Source organism: Calliphora vicina, chromosome 5, assembly GCF_958450345.1.
Source record: "Calliphora vicina chromosome 5, idCalVici1.1, whole genome shotgun sequence".
Classification (NCBI taxonomy): Eukaryota; Metazoa; Arthropoda; class Insecta; order Diptera; family Calliphoridae; genus Calliphora; species Calliphora vicina.
The window spans coordinates 112,579,742-112,601,526 of NC_088784.1; the positions used below are offsets into that span (position 1 = coordinate 112,579,742).

Here is a 21,785-nt window from a genome sequence, read left to right on the forward strand (position 1 = left end):
TATTAACTGAATAAATAATTATTGAAATTAAAAAAATACACAATAGTAAATAATACATGGAAGCATACATATAAAATTTAAAGAATCAAAGTAATTAAAATGATGTCCGAAATAATTGATAAACGTGAAAAATTGTCGTTGAACTTGGCTGATCGAACAAATGAGTTGATTGCCAATGAGCAGCGACAAACAATTCATCAGATTGAACAAACAACAACAACACCATTTTCCACAATGGCCACTGTAATAACACCACAATTTGATGGTTTTGAAAATCCTGGATATCTGCCAGATGGTGGAGGAGGAGTAGGGTAAGTAAATGCTGCTAAAATTACATACATTGTAAATTATATCTCGTCGTTTGCTTTTAATTTACATTTCTATTATTTAGTGAAATGTGGAGGAGAAATTAACACTTACTTAGTAGTTATTGTTTCTTCTTACTGAGTTGGTATTTTAAAAATGTTACGTCGTGTGGTATTTAGTTAAAGAAAGACATAAAATATCATGATTGGGGTATTATTCTTTGATTGAGGCCTTGAGACATAATTTTAATTAGATCATTTGCCAATCCAAACATCACACAAACTTGTTATAGTAAATAAATTGTCTGACCAGGGATAGGACGAGTTAGATGAGTTAGAAAGATTAGACAAAGTTCTAAAAACCAGATAATAGTTAATATATGTACATGTATTTTGAAGAGCGAGAGGGAATCGAATAAAAAAACACTACACTTTGTGACGATTATATTCTCCAAGTTACTGCGATTTGTCTTTAAGATTTTCATCGATTTCCCCGAAGGATCTTGTCGATATATTGTATGAAAAAGTCGATAAAAACATATTTGCAATAATAACTCAATCTCTGATCTCTTCTATTTATTATCAAAAATCTATATAATCGAAGTTAATATAAAGATATCTGTCGGTTGAAATTAACTTTCCGAAAGCCCCTGACTAAATTTAGTCTGTATTGTCTGTATACTATTTTAAATAAAAAAAAATAAAAATCAATTTCTTCTTTACCAAAATTAGTTTTTTCCAAAGCTATAATTTTTGTTCACCTGTTCAATATGTTATTACCAGGGCAAGCCATAGAAAAAATACATAGAATGGAAGGTGAGAGAAATGTTAATGAAAATTACTAACTTTTCACACATATGGGTGCTACGATAACAGAATACACGACACTAAATTCTCATGAATTATGTTTTTGACAACAGACTTAGGGTTTTTTCCCTCTAGTAATGCTTCTATGGATATATTATTTATGGTTCGAACCAAAGTATACCAAGTAGTCCGACTCTTTGACAGCAAAAGTACCTAACTCTAAACATGTGTTAGTAACAAAAATATACATGTGTTGGTGCCTTTTTAATTTTCACAAGACACACAGAGTTCTATAAAAATTTAATAATTTATGTATTTAAATTTTGTTCTATTTTCAATACCAACCATTGAAACTGTTCCACAGATTATATAGATATGCAACTAATGATAGGTGTCAAATAAGTAATATCGCACCGTATGGTTATATTGACGTTTAAAACCATTTTTTTATGGTCGTGGTTTACAGGTCCAAAATGAGCAACTGGTCAAATCAAAATAATCAAAAATTTGTTCTTTTTTAATTACCTATAATATTTATTTTGTTACTAATATTTTTAACACACTCTTTTAGCAAATATATTTATATTAATACTAGCTGACCGGACAGACGTTGTCCTGTCCAAGTTAAAAAGGGTGAAAAGGGTAAAAATAGTTAAAAAGAAAAAAAAAAAAAACAAGTAAGAAAGTATGGTCGGTCAAGCCCAACCATAAAATACCCTACACCAAATAAATGAGTAAAAATATTTTTCTTTTAAAATATCAATGATTTATATTCGTGAGTGATTTTCGGAAGTGGGCCTTATATGGGAGCTATGACCAATTATGGACCAATCACCATGAAATTAGGTCGTGTGATTTATGTCTATATTAAAGTTAACTATGTTGAATTTTGTGTGTATACCAACATTTTTAAGCGTTAAATGCATGTTAAAGTGATTTTCGGAAGCGGGTCTATATGGGAGCTATGACTAATTATGGACCGATCGTAACAAAATTTGGTGACATGAATTTTGTATATATAAAACTTATTTGCAGCGAAATTTGTGTAGATACATAGATAAATTAAACATTTATGACCGATAAAGTCCAATTTCGAGGGGACATTTGTATGGGGGCTAGGTGAAATAATCGACCAATTTCTGCCAGTTTCAATAGGCTTGGTCCTTGGGCCGAAAAATTAATATGTACCAAATTTGACCTGTACTCTGCGCACAAGGTTTACATGGACAGACAGCCAGCCAGCCAACCAGACGGACGGACGGACATCATTTAATCGACTCAGAACGTGATTCTAAGTCGATCGGTATACTTTAAGGTGGGTGTTAGACTAATATTTTTGGGCGTTACAAACATCTGCACAAACGCATATACCCTCCCCACTATGGTGGTGTAGGGTATAAAAACGTATTATGAATGATAATTTTTATTCATATGGACATTAGGCATATAACTAATTTTGGCGAAATTTTTGGCATACCACCACGTGATGGCCAATGTTGTATTAGTAATGAAAATCATTTTTTTAGGTCATTTGGAATAAAAAACATCACGCACCAACACCAATTTCTAAAATAAACCAAATTTTTTTTTCTTTGAAAAATTATATAAATAATTTCATAATTTTTTTTGCAAGTGTGAGGGATACTTCCCTTATTTAAAAATCATCTTTTGAAGTATGTCCGCAGTTATTATTTAAATAAAATATATTGTATTTTAAAATAATTGAAAATATTTCATGAAAAACTTTACGGCGTTGGTGCGTGAACTTTTTTCACAACCTCGAAAAAATAATACCGTGGTTTTTTATATTTTTTAATGCTCTATTCGACTATGCTATGCCAATTTGCGTATTTGCAAAAATTGTCAATAGTTATATCCCTAATGGACATAGAATAAAATATACATAGAAGCGCAACTGAGAGACAAAGAACATAAGTTTGTTGTCAAAAACCTAAGCTTGCAACAACAGAATACATGTAAATCAATGTACATATTTTGAGTTTTTATATAAGTAATCGAATTTTGGTCTGAAAAATTAGTGATCACCTTTTCGTGATTAAACGCTTATTGGCCAAGTTATTAGCGAATTTAGATATTTTGAGTTTTTATATAAAAAATCGATTTTTGGTCAGAAATATGAGTGATCACAGATCGAGTTCCTTTTCTTGTTTAAACGCTTATTGGCCAAGTTATTAACGAATTTAGATATTTTAAGTTTTTATATAAAAAATCGATTTTTGGTCAGAAATATGAGTGATCACAGATCGAGCTCTTTTTCTTAATTAAACGCTTATTGTCCAAGTTATTAGCTAATTTAGATATTTTGAGTTTTTATATAAAAAATCGATTTTTGGTCAGAAATATGAGTGATCACAGATCGAGCTCTTTTTCTTAATTAAACGCTTATTGGCCAAGTTATTAGCGAATTTAGATATTTTGAGTTTTTATATAAAAAATCGATTTTTGTTAAGAAATATGTGTGATCACAGATCGAGCTCTTTTTCTTGATTAAACGCTTATTGGCCAAGTTATTAGCGCATTTAGATATTTTGAGTTTTTATATAAAAAATCGATTTTTGTTAAGAAATATAAGTGATCACAGATCGAGCTCCTTTTCATGATTAAACGCTTATTGGCCAAGTTATTAGCGCATTTAGATATTTTGAGTTTTTTATATAAAAAATCAATTTTTAGCCAGAAACATGAGTGATCACAGATCGAGCTCCTTTTCTTGATTAAACGCTTATTGGACAAGTTATTAACGAATTTAGATATTTTGAGTTTTTGTATAAAAAATCGAATTTTGGTCACAAATATGAGTGATCACGGATCCAGCTCCTCTTCTTGATTAAACGCTTATTGGCCAAGTTATTAGCGAATTTAGATATTTTGAGTTTTTATATAAAAAATCGAATTTTGGTCAGAAATATGAGTGATCACAGATCGAGCTCTTTTTCTTAATTAAACGCTTATTGGCCAAGTTATTAGCGAATTTAGATATTTTGAGTTTTTATATAAAAAATCGATTTTTGGTCAGAAATATGAGTGATCACAGATCGAGTTCCTTTTCTTGTTTGAACGCTTATTGGCCAAGTTATTAACGAATTTAGATATTTTAAGTTTTTATATAAAAAATCGATTTTTGGTCACAAATATGAGTGATCACAGATCGAGCTCTTTTTCTTAATTAAACGCTTATTGGCCAAGTTATTAGCTAATTTAGATATTTTGAGTTTTTATATAAAAAATCGATTTTTGGTCAGAAATATGAGTGATCACAGATCGAGTTCCTTTTCTTGTTTAAACGCTTATTGGCCAAGTTATTAACGAATTTAGATATTTTAAGTTTTTATATAAAAAATCGATTTTTGGTCAGAAATATGAGTGATCACAGATCGAGCTCTTTTTCTTAATTAAACGGTTATTGGCCAAGTTATTAACGAATTTAGATATTTTAAGTTTTTATATAAAAAATCGATTTTTGGTCAGAAATATGAGTGATCACAGATCGAGCTCCTTTTCTTGATTAAACGCTTATTGGCCAAGTTATAAACGAATTTAGATATTTTGAGTTTTTATATAAAAAAATCGATTTTTAGTCAGAAATATGAGTGATCACAGATCGAGTTCCTTTTCTTGTTTAAACGCTTATTGGCCAAGTTATTAACGAATTTAGATATTTTAAGTTTTTATATAAAAAATCGATTTTTGGTCAGAAATATGAGTGATCACAGATCGAGCTCTTTTTCTTAATTAAACGGTTATTGGCCAAGTTATTAACGAATTTAGATATTTTAAGTTTTTATATAAAAAATCGATTTTTGGTCAGAAATATGGGTGATCACAGATCGAGCTCCTTTTCTTGATTAAACGCTTATTGGCCAAGTTATAAACGAATTTAGATATTTTGAGTTTTTATATAAAAAAATCGATTTTTAGTCAGAAATATGAGTGATCACAGATCGAGTTCCTTTTCTTGTTTAAACGCTTATTGGCCAAGTTATTAACGAATTTAGATATTTTAAGTTTTTATATAAAAAATCGATTTTTGGTCAGAAATATGAGTGATCACAGATCGAGCTCTTTTTCTTAATTAAACGGTTATTGGCCAAGTTATTAACGAATTTAGATATTTTAAGTTTTTATATAAAAAATCGATTTTTGGTCAGAAATATGAGTGATCACAGATCGAGCTCCTTTTCTTGATTAAACGCTTATTGGCCAAGTTATTAACGAATTTAGATATTTTAAGTTTTTATATAAAAAATCGATTTTTGGTCAGAAATATGAGTGATCACAGATCGAGTTCCTTTTCTTGTTTAAACGCTTATTGGCCAAGTTATTAACGAATTTAGATATTTTAAGTTTTTATATAAAAAATCGAATTTTGGTCTGAAAAATTAGTGATCACAGATCGAGCTCCTTTTCGTGATTAAACGCTTATTGTCCAAGTTATTAGCTAATTTAGATATTTTGAGTTTTTATATAAAAAATCGATTTTTGGTCAGAAATATGAGTGATCACAGATCGAGTTCCTTTTCTTGTTTAAACGCTTATTGGCCAAGTTATTAACGAATTTAGATATTTTAAGTTTTTATATAAAAAATCGGTTTTTGGTCAGAAATATGATTGATCACAGACGATGTTTTTTTTGTTGTTTGTGTGTGTGTGTGGTTGTGGCTGTCTGTAGTCTCCGCCGTCGCTGTCTGTCTGTTCCTTACGCGTTTTGATAAAAATCTTTCTCGTTCGTCTATTTATTCATAATTTTAAGTCTGGGAATTTTTAAAAAAATGTTTGTCACAATCTCATCATTACTGCCATCTATCGTTTAATTTGCAAACAAAGAAAAATACAAAATTTGCAACACTGTGCCCAGATTTGTATTTGTTTTAATACACAAAAGTGCAACGCTGTAGTCAGCTGTCAGAAATTCTATTGGAATTTTTTTCTGATTTGAAGGAAATTATTCACTCAAATTCCAATTAGTTTTCAATTTGACATAGAGGCATACGGTTTGTTTTTGGCGTTTAGCTTAAACAGAGATAAAAAAGAAAGAAGCAAATAAATAGAATTTTTATTAATTAAACAAGAAAACTGGCAACTAAATTAAACAACGAAAAAAAGCTCAAACAATCTCAAAATATCACAATACGTGGAAGAAGTTGCAAGAAATTACGTGCACGAGTGTGTATTTTGTGTTTGCTAAGTTAAAAAAAGAGAGGAACAACCAAAACAAAATATTGATTTTTCAACGAATGGAATAAAAGTGAAAAACGCATATATTTTATGTTTATCAAAATTATCATCCTTCTACTCCAAATAAATATTAAATAGAAACATTTCAATCAAATTTGTGGAAAATTGCAGTTGAATTTTGCAAGAAAAAACCTTGATACAAATTCGCAGTAAAAAAGTCAGTGTTGAAAATAAAAAAGCAAGCCACCAACCACACAACGACCTCTGATACATTTTCTAAAACCCACAAAACAGCAACAACAAAAAAATCTATATATCTATAGGTTTTTTTTACATATAATATTTACTGAAAAATAAAACAAAAACCAGGTAAATACAGATGTTTCTTTCAATTGTAGTAACGTTGTGCCCCATATAAGGGCGTTGCATTAAAAACTCATTTGATGTGTTTTATAATATTGTACACACGTAATAAGAAATCAGCAGCGATCTTTTAATAAAAAAAGCACCTACCACCTAATCTTTCATCATTAACAAACAACCATAATTTTTAATAACTTTTCCAAATTACTACATAGAAACTAGGAACACAATAATGATCCACTTAATCGTACACCCATCCATTAAAATTGTCTATTTTAGCTTTAACACAATTTTTCTGTCGACCTAAAATTTTTCCACATTCTCTATTTTGTCTGTATCTTTTTTCCTTACACTTTTATCACTTGCATCATTTTCATACATTTCTCTGTACACACAAAAGACCCAGTCGCCCACCCCATCCAATCTACAATCGTCATCACCATCCAGTCTCATTCATTATTACACATTTACTTACTCCTCATTCTATTATAACGTTTTTAAATGGAGTTTGTTTTTTTTCTATGTCGATTCTATTCTTTTTCTGTGTCACTGTTATTTGTTATGTTTTTTGGCTATTTGTGGAAAGGAAAGTCTTCTTAGTGAATGCACGTAACGTCATAATGAATATTTATTTTACTTTTTTAAATGTATTTGATGCAAATGTACATTAATTTTTGCTTAATTAATTGTTTCTTTGTTATATTGATCATAACTGTCTTTGTTTCTTAATTATCTACTATTCTTAATTATCTAATTATCTACCTTCCGAATTTATTATTATTATATTATTTTTACACTCTACATTCTGTCCATTTCAATTCCGCTTAACGGCGTGTGTGTTTTTTAGTTAATTTTTGTTGTTGTTATTTTTACAGTCTAATTCAATTCAAACTTCCTTTATACTATAAAAATATGTATTTTTGTTGGCGTTTTGCCTATAAATGTACAGAATATGTAATTATTTTTTTCTTTATTTACAAATGAGCGACGTGCCTCCAAATTTATTTTCTGTTTCTACTTTGTAACCTCCGTATTGATTTGAACTGAAATAAAATGCAAAAAACTGTATAATTTTTTTCTAAACTGTATATTTTATGTGTTTGTTGTTAATGTACATAGATTTTTGTTGTGGCTGTGTTTTAATATTTTTTCCAAGTTGAGTCAAACAGCGTCTGCCTGCCTCTCCAATATTATGTGTGTATGACGTAATAAGTGAGTCAAACCAAAGAAGCTAACCAGCCAGCTAGTAGTAGCAATCAGCACCAGAACCATTTCATCAAAGAATGAATAAATATGTAGTACTATTGGATAGAAATGCACGCCATCTTATTACACTATTTGTTCGTCATGATTTAGTAGAAAAAAATGAATGAGTGAGATTGAGTAGGTACCTATAATACAATTAAATTAAATTAAATTTACATTTTTATATGAAATGAAATATTTTTATTTGTTTTACATAACTTGTATTGATCGAATGTGTTTAATGTGGATTATTTTTCATATTTAAATATGTAAAAAAAATATGGGTACAAATTTAATAAGCTGACCCAATAACTAAACTGAAATCCTTATATTTGTACAAGGTTATCAGTTCTTGTACAATTTTGTATAGGTATACATAATTAAATAGTAATTTAACTGAATTGCGACAATGGTTTTAGCAAATCAATATGCTCTTTAGCATTGTACATTTTTAATAAATTGCAAGTGAAATTAAAGTTATTACTATGTAGTATTTAAATATTACTTTAAGTACAATATGACATGTTTGCGTGATTGATAATGACTTGCTCTTTCTTTATATATACAGTTTAAATAGCAGGGGTAATAAATAAATCGAAACTTTTTCATGTTTTCCTTTAGTTTTTTGAGGTTAAATAAATATTAAATAATTTCTTTACCTCAACTACTCAAAGTCTCTTCATCCAAAGTTTTTAAAATGTTAGATTTTATATAAACGTTGATGAATACCGTGACATAAAAACTAAAATGAAAATTACAATAAAATTAATACTTATTTGTTGAGTTCCATCATTTGGCCAAATACCGAAATATTTAAGAACAAAATAACCTAGATTTTCAATAATAAAAATAGAAAATTTTTATAATTTTCTTTCCAGATTTAGCGTATGGGTATTTTCACAAAAAATATTACAAAAAATTTAAAAGAGTCCGAATCAAGCTCGATTAAAGGTAATTTTTTTAATGTTCTAATCGCCTTCCGGAAATGTTGAGTCGAATTTACTTGACTAACGACAGAATATATGTCATTACTAAAGGATGTGAAACAATAACATTATTTTAGTTTAAACATATTTTTATTTAACAAATAATCTGCAAATTCGATGATTTTTGCTAGAACTAGAACTTTTATGAAACAAAAAGCCTCAGTACCATTGAAGTTATGTAATGACCAAGGCAGTGTTTGTAAAATAATAAAAAAATAATAAAAGGCATCAGGTGCGACATTCCTACGGTATACAGCTACAGCGAAATTTATGTCGCCTCTAGCACTCCTGCAGCTTCTTTACTGGTATTATATTAACAAAATCGCCAATAAGTCTGAAATTGTTTGTGGACCAAATAAATTAAAAGCCATTTTAAATTTCTTATTAGTTTGTTTTTTATACAACCAATTAAATTAAAGCTGCGGCAATTTGCATTGATATTATAATGACTGCATTCTGGTTGAATACAAACAAAAAGTGAATGCTTCGTCAATGATAATTTCACTTTTAAACATTGTTTATTTTGTGTATAGTTTTTGAAAATTAAAACCAAATACTGCTAACGTGACCAGCTGCATGCATTTTATGAAATTCTTTGAACGCATATACAAAAGTAATATACATATAAATAATGTATATTCATAATAATCATATTGTAATTGTTCTTTAAAGCAATACGTTACGTACTCATGAGTGATGTAGAAAGTATGTTTAAAGTGCTGATAAGACAAACAATAGTGATTTATTTTGTTATAGTTTTCTGGAAGAAGAAAACTAAAATTTGTTAAAATTGTTACAATATTTCATTGGGTCTTGAAACAAATGTTGGTTGTTGGTCTGTTCTTGAACGATAACAAAAAAAAAAAAAACAGAATATATAAAACAATAAAGTTCTACATTTTTATTGTTCTCGTTTCTAAAACTTTTACAAGGTTCATTCATAAACCAATTGGTTTGGTTTAATCTTTGCTCTCCACTCACCTTTTCCAACTTGATGATGAATGGTTTTACGTAGGATCTCTTCTTTTTTTATAGTTTTTCTTTTACTCTTTTCATGGTGTTTCTTAAAGGAAACAATCGTTTGCATAGTTCATAACAAAAAAAATATGAATGCAAATACATATTGTTTTGTAAACTCCTTCCTTATTCTCAACATTTTTAGAATTACACCATTTCTTCTTTAAACATTAAATTTTGTAAACATTTTGAACTTTGGAAAAACCGACACTTTTAGAACACAGTTCTTATTTTTCCTAAAATAATATTGTGCCTAGCTTAAAATTAACATTGATTAATATGAAGTCGTTATATATCAAAAGTAGTTGAGGATACTGTGTATTAAGAAGTTCTTTCATTTTCGCGTACATGGTACAGCCAGGGATTGTTTAGATGAAATATTTTTGGGCGTGCAAACGCAGTCTGTCGTAAATCTTTTGCACGACAATAATGTAAATTTTCCTTTTTATTTAGTTAGTTTCTAAATGTCACTGTTTGCAAATATAAAAAGTGTACACATTTTGTTATTTATTAACCTTGAAACAAAAAAAAACACAACTACACAATTGTATATTTTGGTAGAGATTATTTTCTGTAACCATACTGTTTTACTTAAACGGCATATACTAAATATAATGATTAATAATCCTGATTATTTGCTAAAGGAACTATTAGATAATTTCCTACTAGTATTTAATGTTTCATGAATAAATAATAGACGAAAGAACACGTACTTTTCAATAAGTAAATTTATTAATCCGTTAATAGATTATTCAACTAATAATCTAATCGTACATAATTATAATACACAATGTGTATTGTATTTGCATAATATTTATTTTTGACTTAAAGTTATATTTAACTCATTCTCTCATTATTTATAATCTAAATATAGAAAAGAGTATGAAATAACACTAAACATTTTCTTAATTCACAAAATCAGTTAAAATTGCGTCGTTTTTAATATTTCATAAAAATACTATAAACAAAAACAACAACAACAACAACAGCGCAATTAACAAAAATTGGGATTGAATGTACACTATGAGTCATGTGATAATCAAGAAATATAAAAATCATATTATTATCCCAGCAAGCATTTAGATTTGATAAGATTGTTTTGAAAACAAAACCTCTCTCAATTTGAGAATTACTTTCTTTAATGTGAATTGCATTTTGCAAAATTTATTTAAATTTTTAAAACAATTCAGAATTGCCTTTAGATTTCAGAATAATTTGAAAATTACTCAAAAAATCACACATACGAGTGTTGTTTTTGTTTTCACATAGCTCTTTTACTAATACATTCTCTATACACTTAGGTTTTTGAGTTAGGTCTTTTAGAGGAGAGTTTCCGCTCTAATATTACGTTTCATATCAAATACAATTAATTATATAAAACTATTTTTCAAATTTTTGATTTTGTGTTTGTTGAGACGTAGATATACTATGTATGTATGTACACATCTGCTCAAAATAATAGATACACCAAAATTTATTTTTTAAAAACGAAAAAAAAATAATGGTATATTGTAAAATTATAAAAAAAATTCAGTAGATTTTTATTTATAGTTAAAAGGAGAGTAAAAAACAAAAACAAAATATTTCATAATTAATAATAAATATTATAAAGTAAATTAAATTTCTTAAATTTCGAAAAATTTGGTGCTCATAATAATAGATACATTTTTAAAAATTCTTATTAAACAAAAGCTAATAAATTTTATCTTAAAAAAATTAGTTTATTATTAAAGTAAAGCTAGTATCCAGTATATCCACCTTTGTTTTGTAAAACTTTCTCCACTCTTCTGGGCATACTGGATATCAAGTTCTGACACTTCTCCAATGGAATCTCGTACCATATTTTTTGCGTTTTCTCCCATAAATCGTCTTTATTTTTGAAAACTTCCTTCGAAAGCCTTATCTTTAATTCACTCCACAAGTTTTCTATTGGGTTTAAATCAGGGGATTGTCTGGGCCAGCTTAAAACAGGTACGTTATTCTCCAAGAACCAGTTTTTAACTAATCTTGAACTATGTTTTGGGTCGTTGTCCTGCTGGAATGTCCATATTAATGGCATATTTTCCGATGCATATGGAAGCATTACGTTTTCCAATATGTCTCTATACCCACTAGCATTCATGGTATCTTCTATTCGGAATATCGGACCAACACCATTCCATGGAAAGCAACCCCAAACCATTATGTTTCCCCCGCCATGTTTTACCGTCTTTTTTGTAAATTTAACGTGGAATTCTTTTCCTTTTGGTCGGTGTACATTTCTTTGGCAGTCGTTTCCAAACAAATTTATTTTTGTTTCGTCGCTCCATAAAATATTTCTCCATTTTTTTCGCCTTCACACCCGGACCATTGTAAGTGCTCTTTAGCAAATTCTAATCTTGTCTTGATATTTTTTTGGCGCATTAGTGGCACTTTTCTGGCAATTCTTCCCGGCAATTTAGCTTGTAAAAGACGACGACGAACTGTTTGTGGACTGATTTCGTTACATAGCTCCGCAGAAATAGCTTTCGATGATATGAAAGGGTCTTTTTTAACCATAAGGACGATCCGCCTATCTGTTTCTGGACTGGTTTTCTTTGGTCTACCGCGAGTTTCTCTTTTTTGTTTTTTAGATAAAGCATTTTGGACAAAATGTAAAGATCTTCCTATGCTCTTTGCTATTTCCCGTAATGATTTTCCTTGATTTCTCATCGTTTGAACAATTTTTTTCTCATCTTCGGTACAATGATGATTTCGTCCCATTTTCTTCAAAAGAGTCCTATTTTTTATAAAATTGTTGCTAAAATTTAAATTATACTTACTGTTTCACGTAAATAGGAACAAAAAATTGCACAAAAAAAAATTGTATATAAACAAATTACAAATTACTGATGTGTATCTATTTTTATGAGCAAATAATTTTTTGTAATTCAAATAAATTCGTTTTTAAAAATCAACATGAAAGCAAATAGTTGCCAGATTTTTGACTGACATGACATTGCCAGATAGAAATTTTAATAATATGATGTATTCTTAACGCTTGCGAGGAAATTTTCAATGTTACCGCCATTTAAATTTTTTCCAATTAGGTGTATCTATTATTTTGAGCAGATGTGTATATGCAACTATGTATATACAAAATATTGTATATATTAATATGTGTACAAATATGTATGTTTGTATTTATTTTACTTAATACTTTTTGCTTACAACGAGAAAATATGTATATAAAATGTAATTATTATTTATCGATACAACACGCATTTATACTTTAGAGTGTCCCAAGGAGCAGTTTTTTTTAATGAATATGCCGAATACAAAATTGTGTATCAAGTATATTGTATATCCATTAAAATGGCCTAGTTCCAGAAGTGAACATTTTTTATTTCTAGAAGAAACAGTTTCGAAAAGATGACATTGTGTTCCTTTACTGGAAGAACATTCGATGTAATTTGCATGCAGCTTATTCCTTAACTGGAAGAACATTCGAGGTAATTTGCATGCAGCTTATGACAGTCCTTAAGGCGTGTTCTTAGATAGTCATAGTTCTGCTACAATCCGTTGGTGAACTGTATCAACGAACGAAAAACGTTCATCCTTCTTTTTAGGTTATTCTGTTAATTATTTGTTTGACAGCAAAGAGTTGCAAGAGTTCTACCGAATATGCGGTTTCGGATTAGGCAAATTGCGCAAATATCGAAACAGAAATTTTTAGAAAGAGAAAACATAAACTATGAAATTTTAAAGGTGAAACAAGTTTAAAATATCACAACTCAAACCCAAAGACTTATGTTATTACAAAAGGGCTAAGATGGTCGTTTGTGTAAACTAAAGAATCTTTTTCAATATGTTTTGTATTCGATTCGATTTTATGATAGAAGGGTGTAGCTAGTTTTATGGTCGGTAATTGCCAATCATTATATTTCCTTTGTTGTTATTATTTTTATATTTTGTATATGTCGTTTCGTCGTACATATTTCGTTTTATAATCATCATAAAATAATAACAACAACACCAACAACATCTATAAAATACAAAACAAAAAAGTAAACAAAGTGGTTGCATGTCAACGAAATATTAAATGCATAAAAGTAGATCATCAGAGATTAAACTGTTACTTACACACAACTACAAACACATATAAATATACATAGATACTTACAGGCACACTTACATGTTTATATAGAAAGTAACCTTAACTTACCAGCAGTTAGTCAGTCAGCCAGCCAGTCACTTACATATATTTTGTGTTAATGTCTGGCGGTATGTATTTATTGTACAACACTTGACTTGAGAACGACAAGTAGCAGATGAGATAATAAGTGAGAAAGAGGCGTGAGTTGGCCGAAGAAAAAGCTTGAAAATAATCGCCGAAAGAATATTCTATAAAAAAAGAACGATAACAACAAAATGAACAAGAAAAATATTCATACGAGTAGATACATATCGTCACTTAGAATGCAAAATAACGTAACTACATAAATACCAAAATCAAATAATGTTTAAATGATAATAATGAACAATATAAAAAATAATACAAAAAAAAAAACAAGATCTTAATCTCGAAATGTGTTTTTGTTATTATACATATTTTTTAGATTAAATTGAAGAAATAAAGTTTATATCGGATATACTTTTCATTTTGCAATGGTGTTTTGAACATTACTTTTAAAATGGTTAAAATGATGTTACGTTGTTTTAAATTTTAGTTGACTATATTGATTATAGGGTATTCATTTGAATAATTTTAAAATTACATTTTTCGAATAACAAATTCGAACAAATTTATGAAGATTAATCGAATAAAGCGAATAAATCTAATTGCTTTAATTTATCATGTTATTTTTTTAAATTTTCAAAATTCTTAAAAACTCGTTCCACTCAATACTAATGGATTTGACCCAAATCATGATCTTAAAATATATACGTACACTTTGGCTAAGAAAAAACTTAAAATTTTACTTTAAAAATGTTAAAATTATTCGAATAATTGGATTAATTTAAAAAATTTAAAATTATTCGAACAAAGAAAAAATCTAACAATTTGGATACCCTAATATATTAATAATGAAAAAACTCAAGAGTAAAAATTTCATAAAAAGTATGTGGGCCGTCATTGTTCTTGCACTACTTACTTAAAGCTTTAGTTTACATTAAGCGAAAAAATAAATGACATTACTACACTTAAAGTTCATTATTATTTATATTCCAGTTCAATTGACTTTAGTTAGTAGCTGTCTCGCTATAATGGACTCATGGAAAAGTGACTGATAATAATTTCTGAGATAACAGAAGATGTTTTTTATGGCCTGTGTATACTGCACAGCAAGCGCTCACATACTTAGTATATCATATTAATTGTTGTTTGTTGTTCGATTTAAGAAAAGGCGTTGTTTTATCATTTCAAGTCTATAGGCTAAATAGATTGTAATAATTATTTATATAGTACACAGGATGATCAAATAAAGTAAATATTTTTAAATTATACAAAATTCTTATAAAAATGTTTCTAAAAATGATTGTTGCGAGGTTTTAACTGAATTATTAATAATAACATGTTATTGGATTGGAAAATATATTTGACAAAATTTCAGTAGTTATTTCTAAAACAATCCTTAATAGCAAATTACTAACTAGGTATGTATATCAAGAATTAGTGATTAACATTTTTACAAGAGTTTTTGCTCGAATTAAATAATGTTTTTAATATTTGCTTTGTTATTTAGAAAATAAAAACAAAAACCTGTTACAAAATAGTGTTTGAATTCGAATTGTATGAATTTATCAGATTTTATAAAAAAAAATATATAATATTTGGTCAGTAGAATTTTTTTGATTAAATAAAGAAAATAGTAAATCATCCAGATAGTAAAAGTTTACAAAATCGAAATACATTTATTAATTTGTAAAAATGTATGCTTAAAATAGGGAAATTGTTCATAAATACATATTTAACCGATATTTATAAATTTAATTTATTTGGGATCAAAACTAACATAATTTTTTTTCGGCAGTGCCGAATCTGATACACCCTTCACCAAATTATACTTTAAAACAAATTTTATTTTTGAAAAAATTTTATAGTAAACATTTTTTTTAAATTTATTATTTAAATTTTATAGCCAAACAAATTTTGTTTGGTAAAAAAACGGGTTAAAAAATATTTTTACCCATTGTAGGTCCGACTTACTATGGCGTTATGTACGTCGTTGCAAATATCAATACAATATCTTATACAGTGGTGGCCAGGAATTTAAGACAAAAATTGTTTGCTAAATTCCACGTGATTGTCAATTATTTTTTCAAATATTTCCACAAATATGTATGCATGAGGACTGTTTTAACACACAAGTGTGTTTTATTCGACTGTGTGAATTCATACATATTCACCACAAACACATACAATTTTTCTACAGCTTGACCAAAAATTTTTTTTTTTAAATAAACATATTTTCTCACATTTATATCATTATAATTTTATTATTATAAAATATTCGGACCAAATTTCGTATTTTTAGTTCCATTAGTTTCGGTCATATCATGTTATTAACAGCGGATGTTCGCTGAAGTGGGTCAATGTATTTCCACATATCTTTGTCCATATATGTTTTACCGATTTGTCCAAACATTTTTCAGAAACTAGAAACATTAATAATAAATTTCATACCCTTAGAGGTCCTTTTTATTTTGGCTCTATCGCACTTAAAATTCAGTTGATGAAAAAAATTTAAGTATTTGTCTTAAATTGGTGGCCACCACTGTATATCCATATTGCCTATATTAGAGACTTAGTAATTCAGATATTGATCAAAAATAGGTAAACAAGCGAGGTTGTCCTAGTTTTTTCCTTATATCTTAGTAAGATAGCCATTTGTGGGCCGATTTTCCCGATTTTATATATTGATGTATGAATCGTTTATGTAAGTTATTTGTGGGCTACGAAAAGTTGTTTTCAATATACAGACGTACATAGCTATATTGACTCCGCTATCTATAAGAATCAAGAATATAGAAATTACACTCATGGTGAAAAACGATCTAAAAGTTAGATTAAAATAATGGCAGATTGAGTTTGAGAACATTTATGGACGTTTAAAAATACAAATTATAAATAAAAGTAATAAGTTAAAATGCTAATATAATTACTCCTCACACATTGGCATTTTAACTGGGTTATGTCATTGGAGGCAAGACACGTTCGCTTACCAATAGGGACTTAAATAAGTTATTACTATTAAATCTATTACTAATTGTCTTTAAAGATATTGATTTAATAATAAGAAAAAAACATGAATGAAGAAAAAGTATTTTAAATCAATTTGGATTTGAAATAACAAAAATCATTCACTGAATGAAATTTATTATGAATTAATTCTGAATTTCATTACTAAACTACTTCTATGTAATGCAGATGTTATGCAGTAGTCATTGAAAAGTAAGTTCAGTCATTGCAAGTCAGTAAAAATTTTTGGCTGGGTGGGTCATACAAATTTCTTTATTTCACACACATGCCGCTCATTTTCTTCCACTTTTGCAATCTACACAAAGTTTTGTTTTTAAACGATAAAGTGTTATTGTTTAAAAACAAATAAGTGTGATAAGATAATTTTGTAAAAAAAATATCTTTTCTTTTTTCTAAAAAATGTACATACATATGTATTAACATTAAGTACGTAATAATGAATAACAGTGATTTTTTTTCTTCGCCAGTGACGTCTAATTTGCCTTAACCACATGTATTGATATTTTTTTTTTTAATATTTTGTAGACTAACAATCAATACTAATTCTAATCACAATAAACTAATATCTAATTGTCTTTCTTATTATTTAGTTAGATACTTAATAACATATTTATTATATTTATTTATATTTATATAAATTTATTTTTTCTTTTATTTTATGTAAAATTTTTTATTAAATTTTTTGTAATTACAAAAATTTTGAATGCGCTGCAACACCTATTTTGCATTTTGAAAATGTTTTTTTTTGAAATCTGTACAAACTGATTAACTGCGTATGTTTGTTTGTTTTGCTGTTATGTTTGTTGTACTGTATCAACAATAAAACATGAAATACACTTTTTGTATTATAAAATAAAAATGAATTGCACCACCTCTATCTACCACCTTAAATAAATAATAAACTTAATCAACCGCCATGGCTTGGTCTGCAAACAACTACATATTATACCAACTACAAACAACACCAAAAAAAAAATACATCTTTACTTTTTATGCCTGCTAAAAAAACAAATTTACAAAAACCAAAAAAAAAAATGCTAAATAAATGTAAATGTGAATGTAATATTTTGTTAATATGTATGAATGAATGTCCGTACGTATCATCAAATGGAACAAATAATAAAAAAAAATAAAACAAAAACCAAACTAACTACATGCTCTGAATCCAATCCAACGTACCAATAAAATAAATCAACCACCAACCAATTCTTGTGCTCACACTTTCCACTACTACCCCCTTTGACGTTTGACTGCCATGGGCAACAAACTGTGGTTGTATGGACACAATTAACCGACCGACCTCTCAACAAAATTCACCTTATTCCACTAAAAATTCCAAACATTTCAGTATTATTTCTCACATACAACTGTCAACTCCTACACCAGTGACACAGTTAAAAACTACACAGAAATTATATAAACAAGAAATTAAGACAGAGAAAACAAAATTGGAAAATCATGCCACAGGCAGAAGGTGGTTATATCTCCCTAGAGGGTAGTGGTGCCAATAACAATGGCCAATCGATTTATCAGTCCACCACAGAGCCCACAGGACCCGTTTCAGTCTTTGAGTCCGTTAAACGGGCCATTGGTCAAGTTGTGGGCACAAATAATGGTCAAGATTCAGATGATTTGCTCAATAATAGTGGTCGTCAACCTGTTATAATTGGTTCAAGGTAAGCTTATTTCTTTCTTTTATTTTCATTTTCATTCTCTCTCTTCATTGTCATTCTTCCTCGCTCTCACTCTCTTTCTCTCTCTGTATGTAATTCATTCTTTTAAACTACATAAATAAGTTTTATGACTACGTACATAATTGCATAGTATTGCCGAAAACTTTGTTGTTTCTTTCACGAAACACGCTTTTTCTTTTCCTTTTCCGTTTTTATTTTGCTTTCATTTACAAAAGAGTGTTGCAAGTAGTCATTCTGCCCATAGGCAAGTATTTCTTTTTATCATTATTTTGTCGTTATCATTTTCAAAAACCGAAACTAAAATTGTATTGCATACTAAATATGAATTTTTCAACAAATCTCTTTGGCACAATTATTTTTTTATTATTGATTTTAAACGCTTTCGTTTTATATCGCTTTTTTATTTTTGTTTTCCTTTTTCTACTGAAGTAAGTAACATTTTGAATTCTTTACTTGCACATTATTTTTATTACAATACAAACTTATATACATATGTATGTATGTTTGTATATGTATGTAATAATGTTTGTTTAATAAATAAACATGTGTTTTCCTTCCCATAAATTAATTATTTTTTAAATAACTACTACTACTACTACTAATAATATTTAACTTTCAATTTTACATTGTACAACAATTCCTTTAAACATAGTAGTTAATTATATTTTCTAATAAATTTTTGTAATTTTAATTATAAAGAAATCCATAAATATAAATTATTTTCGTGAATTGAACAATTCACAGTTAAATCTCCTGGGACGAATAATATACGATAATATTTGTATAAATGTTATCCATTTCCATTTATACCTATAGGTTTTTTTTATATATAAGTTTTTGTCTTCGTAGGATACCAAAAAAAAATATTTTTTAACGGAAATTTCAAAACTCCAAATTCAAATTTGAAAAATTTTGTTAAACTAATTTTTTGATCATCACATTGGGATTTATTGAGAACATAATAGAACATTTAAAATTTGGGGTTCATTTTAACCCCAAGTGCTATTATGAGTTAATTTTAATTGTTGTGGTGTTATTATAAATACTAGACTTCATGTTAACCATACAATTAACCAATATGCCTTTGCTCTCGTGTCTAGAAGAACAATACATTGCTTCATCCGATAATCTGGTTGGTTTAATTTGGAAAGAACAAATGTCGAATAAGACAGCAGCTATCTCTTGGTTTACTCTTGGGTATCACAACTGGATCAACTTTTGAGTGGTTCCAAGTGAGCTGCTTATAATTGATGAGAATTTTTAAAAAATGTAAGATATTATTTTCTATTCCAAAATCTTATGTTGAATAGAAAAATATTTTGAAACTATTGTAAAACTTGGATAAGCGGTTATAAAGTTATAATATGCAATTGAAATTGAGCGATTTTACACCATTCTAATATAAAATTTGAACTTTGAACATCGATAAAAGTCAAACTTTAAAATATTTGACCAACTTAAAATTTAGTATGACCATAAAGAACCTCCGTATCAAGTTTTAACAAATTTGGAACGGGTAAAATTTTTGTTTGTTAAAAAATAAAAGGAAAAGAAGAAACTTTAAATAATACAAGTACATACATACGTAATTACCCAGGCAGAAATAACGACTCTTAGCTAATATTCTGTACCAATACAATACTATAAATACGAAATTACAACTCATTCAGAAATTATGTGCCAAAACCAAAATTTACAAAAATTTCACATGAAACTTTTTCATTTAAATTTTTTTCATAATCATTTTTTAATACTACATATCTTGCATCATTATCATTTACAAACCATTTTTAATCTGTAGTAAAAAGGAAACTACATATTTGAATAAAATATTGACTGTAATTTCCATTTAGCCGGCCAATGAATTTATTATTGCATTTATATGCATTTACATATATACAATATTGTTTCTTACTCACTTAAAATATGCACATTTAAATACGTATAATGATAATTTCAATTATAGCATCAAGTATAATCAGGAATCAACTGGTTAAAATCAGTTGAGTTTTGCTAAAGACAGTTTAATTTTTATTTTATTTTGTTTGTTTTTTAAATATATAAACAAATAACAAAAATAAAAGCAAAAGCAACACACCATTAATAAAGTCTGAATTTGGACAGAAAATATAAAAAATAAAATATATAAAACCTGTTTACCTTAATATTTTCCATTACTGGACAGATTGTTGCGAGAGAGGGAAACTGAACAAGGGCAAACAAACTAGGTGTAAATAAATATTTTTCTTGCGTCACTCAGGGATATTAAAGAAACAAAGAATAATGCAGCTTTACATATAAGAATGCTCAAATTCATAATTCAAATTTTATTTCAAATTCTGTCCATTTAAATTTTATTGACCTATTAAGAAATTGTCATAATATAAAATTATTTTTATTTTTTTTGGAAGCTCAAACTCTTTGTTCTTTTTAAAACTGGCAGATTATTTAAATAAATTATTATTTTTATTTATTTTTTTTTTGGCTAATGACACGTCAAAAAGTGTATAATATACATATGCATAGATCGATAAGAAAATGAACCCAAGAAAAGAAAATCACACGAAACAAAAATACATTGTATAAAATATATATGTACTTACTTACTTACATAATGTGTGTTACATACAATTAGCCCACATTACTACTGGTTTAAAATATAGTAACTACATAGTACGTTAATATCATCAAATTCAAATGCAAATAAGTTCATATACAAATTACGTCAAGGTGTTCTTGGCTAAATGTGTAGTAGATACGTTTATAGTTTAGTAACGAACTTAGAAAATATTACTACCAAACAGCAAGAACAAATACAGTCATGGAAAACTAAATACATAAAATAAATACAATTTATTTGAATATATCATTAAATAATGTATTGTTTTTTTTATTGTATCCTACAACGCCATTGCGGGGGCATTTAAGTTTGTGCTAAGGTTTGTAACAA

The 21,785-nt window shown here is 27.9% G+C and overlaps 1 protein-coding gene across 4 annotated transcripts in view; it reads left to right on the top strand.

Annotated features, from left to right (window-relative positions):
* Nucleotides 1-6,166: 6,166 nt before the first annotated feature.
* The window catches only part of MESK2 (misexpression suppressor of KSR 2), a 30,947-nt gene continuing 15,328 nt past the window's right edge, over nt 6,167-21,785 (top strand). The window contains exons 1-2 of one of the 4 annotated variants that reach the window (XM_065514233.1): nt 6,167-6,677; nt 18,490-18,817. In XM_065514233.1, coding sequence (XP_065370305.1) covers nt 18,600-18,817 — 218 coding nt within the window. In that variant the 5' untranslated portion in view covers nt 6,167-6,677; nt 18,490-18,599. Of the gene's footprint in view, nt 6,678-18,241; nt 18,818-21,785 lie in introns of those variants that run through there. The other 3 variants (XM_065514234.1, XM_065514235.1, XM_065514232.1) reach the window with 3 other exon arrangements.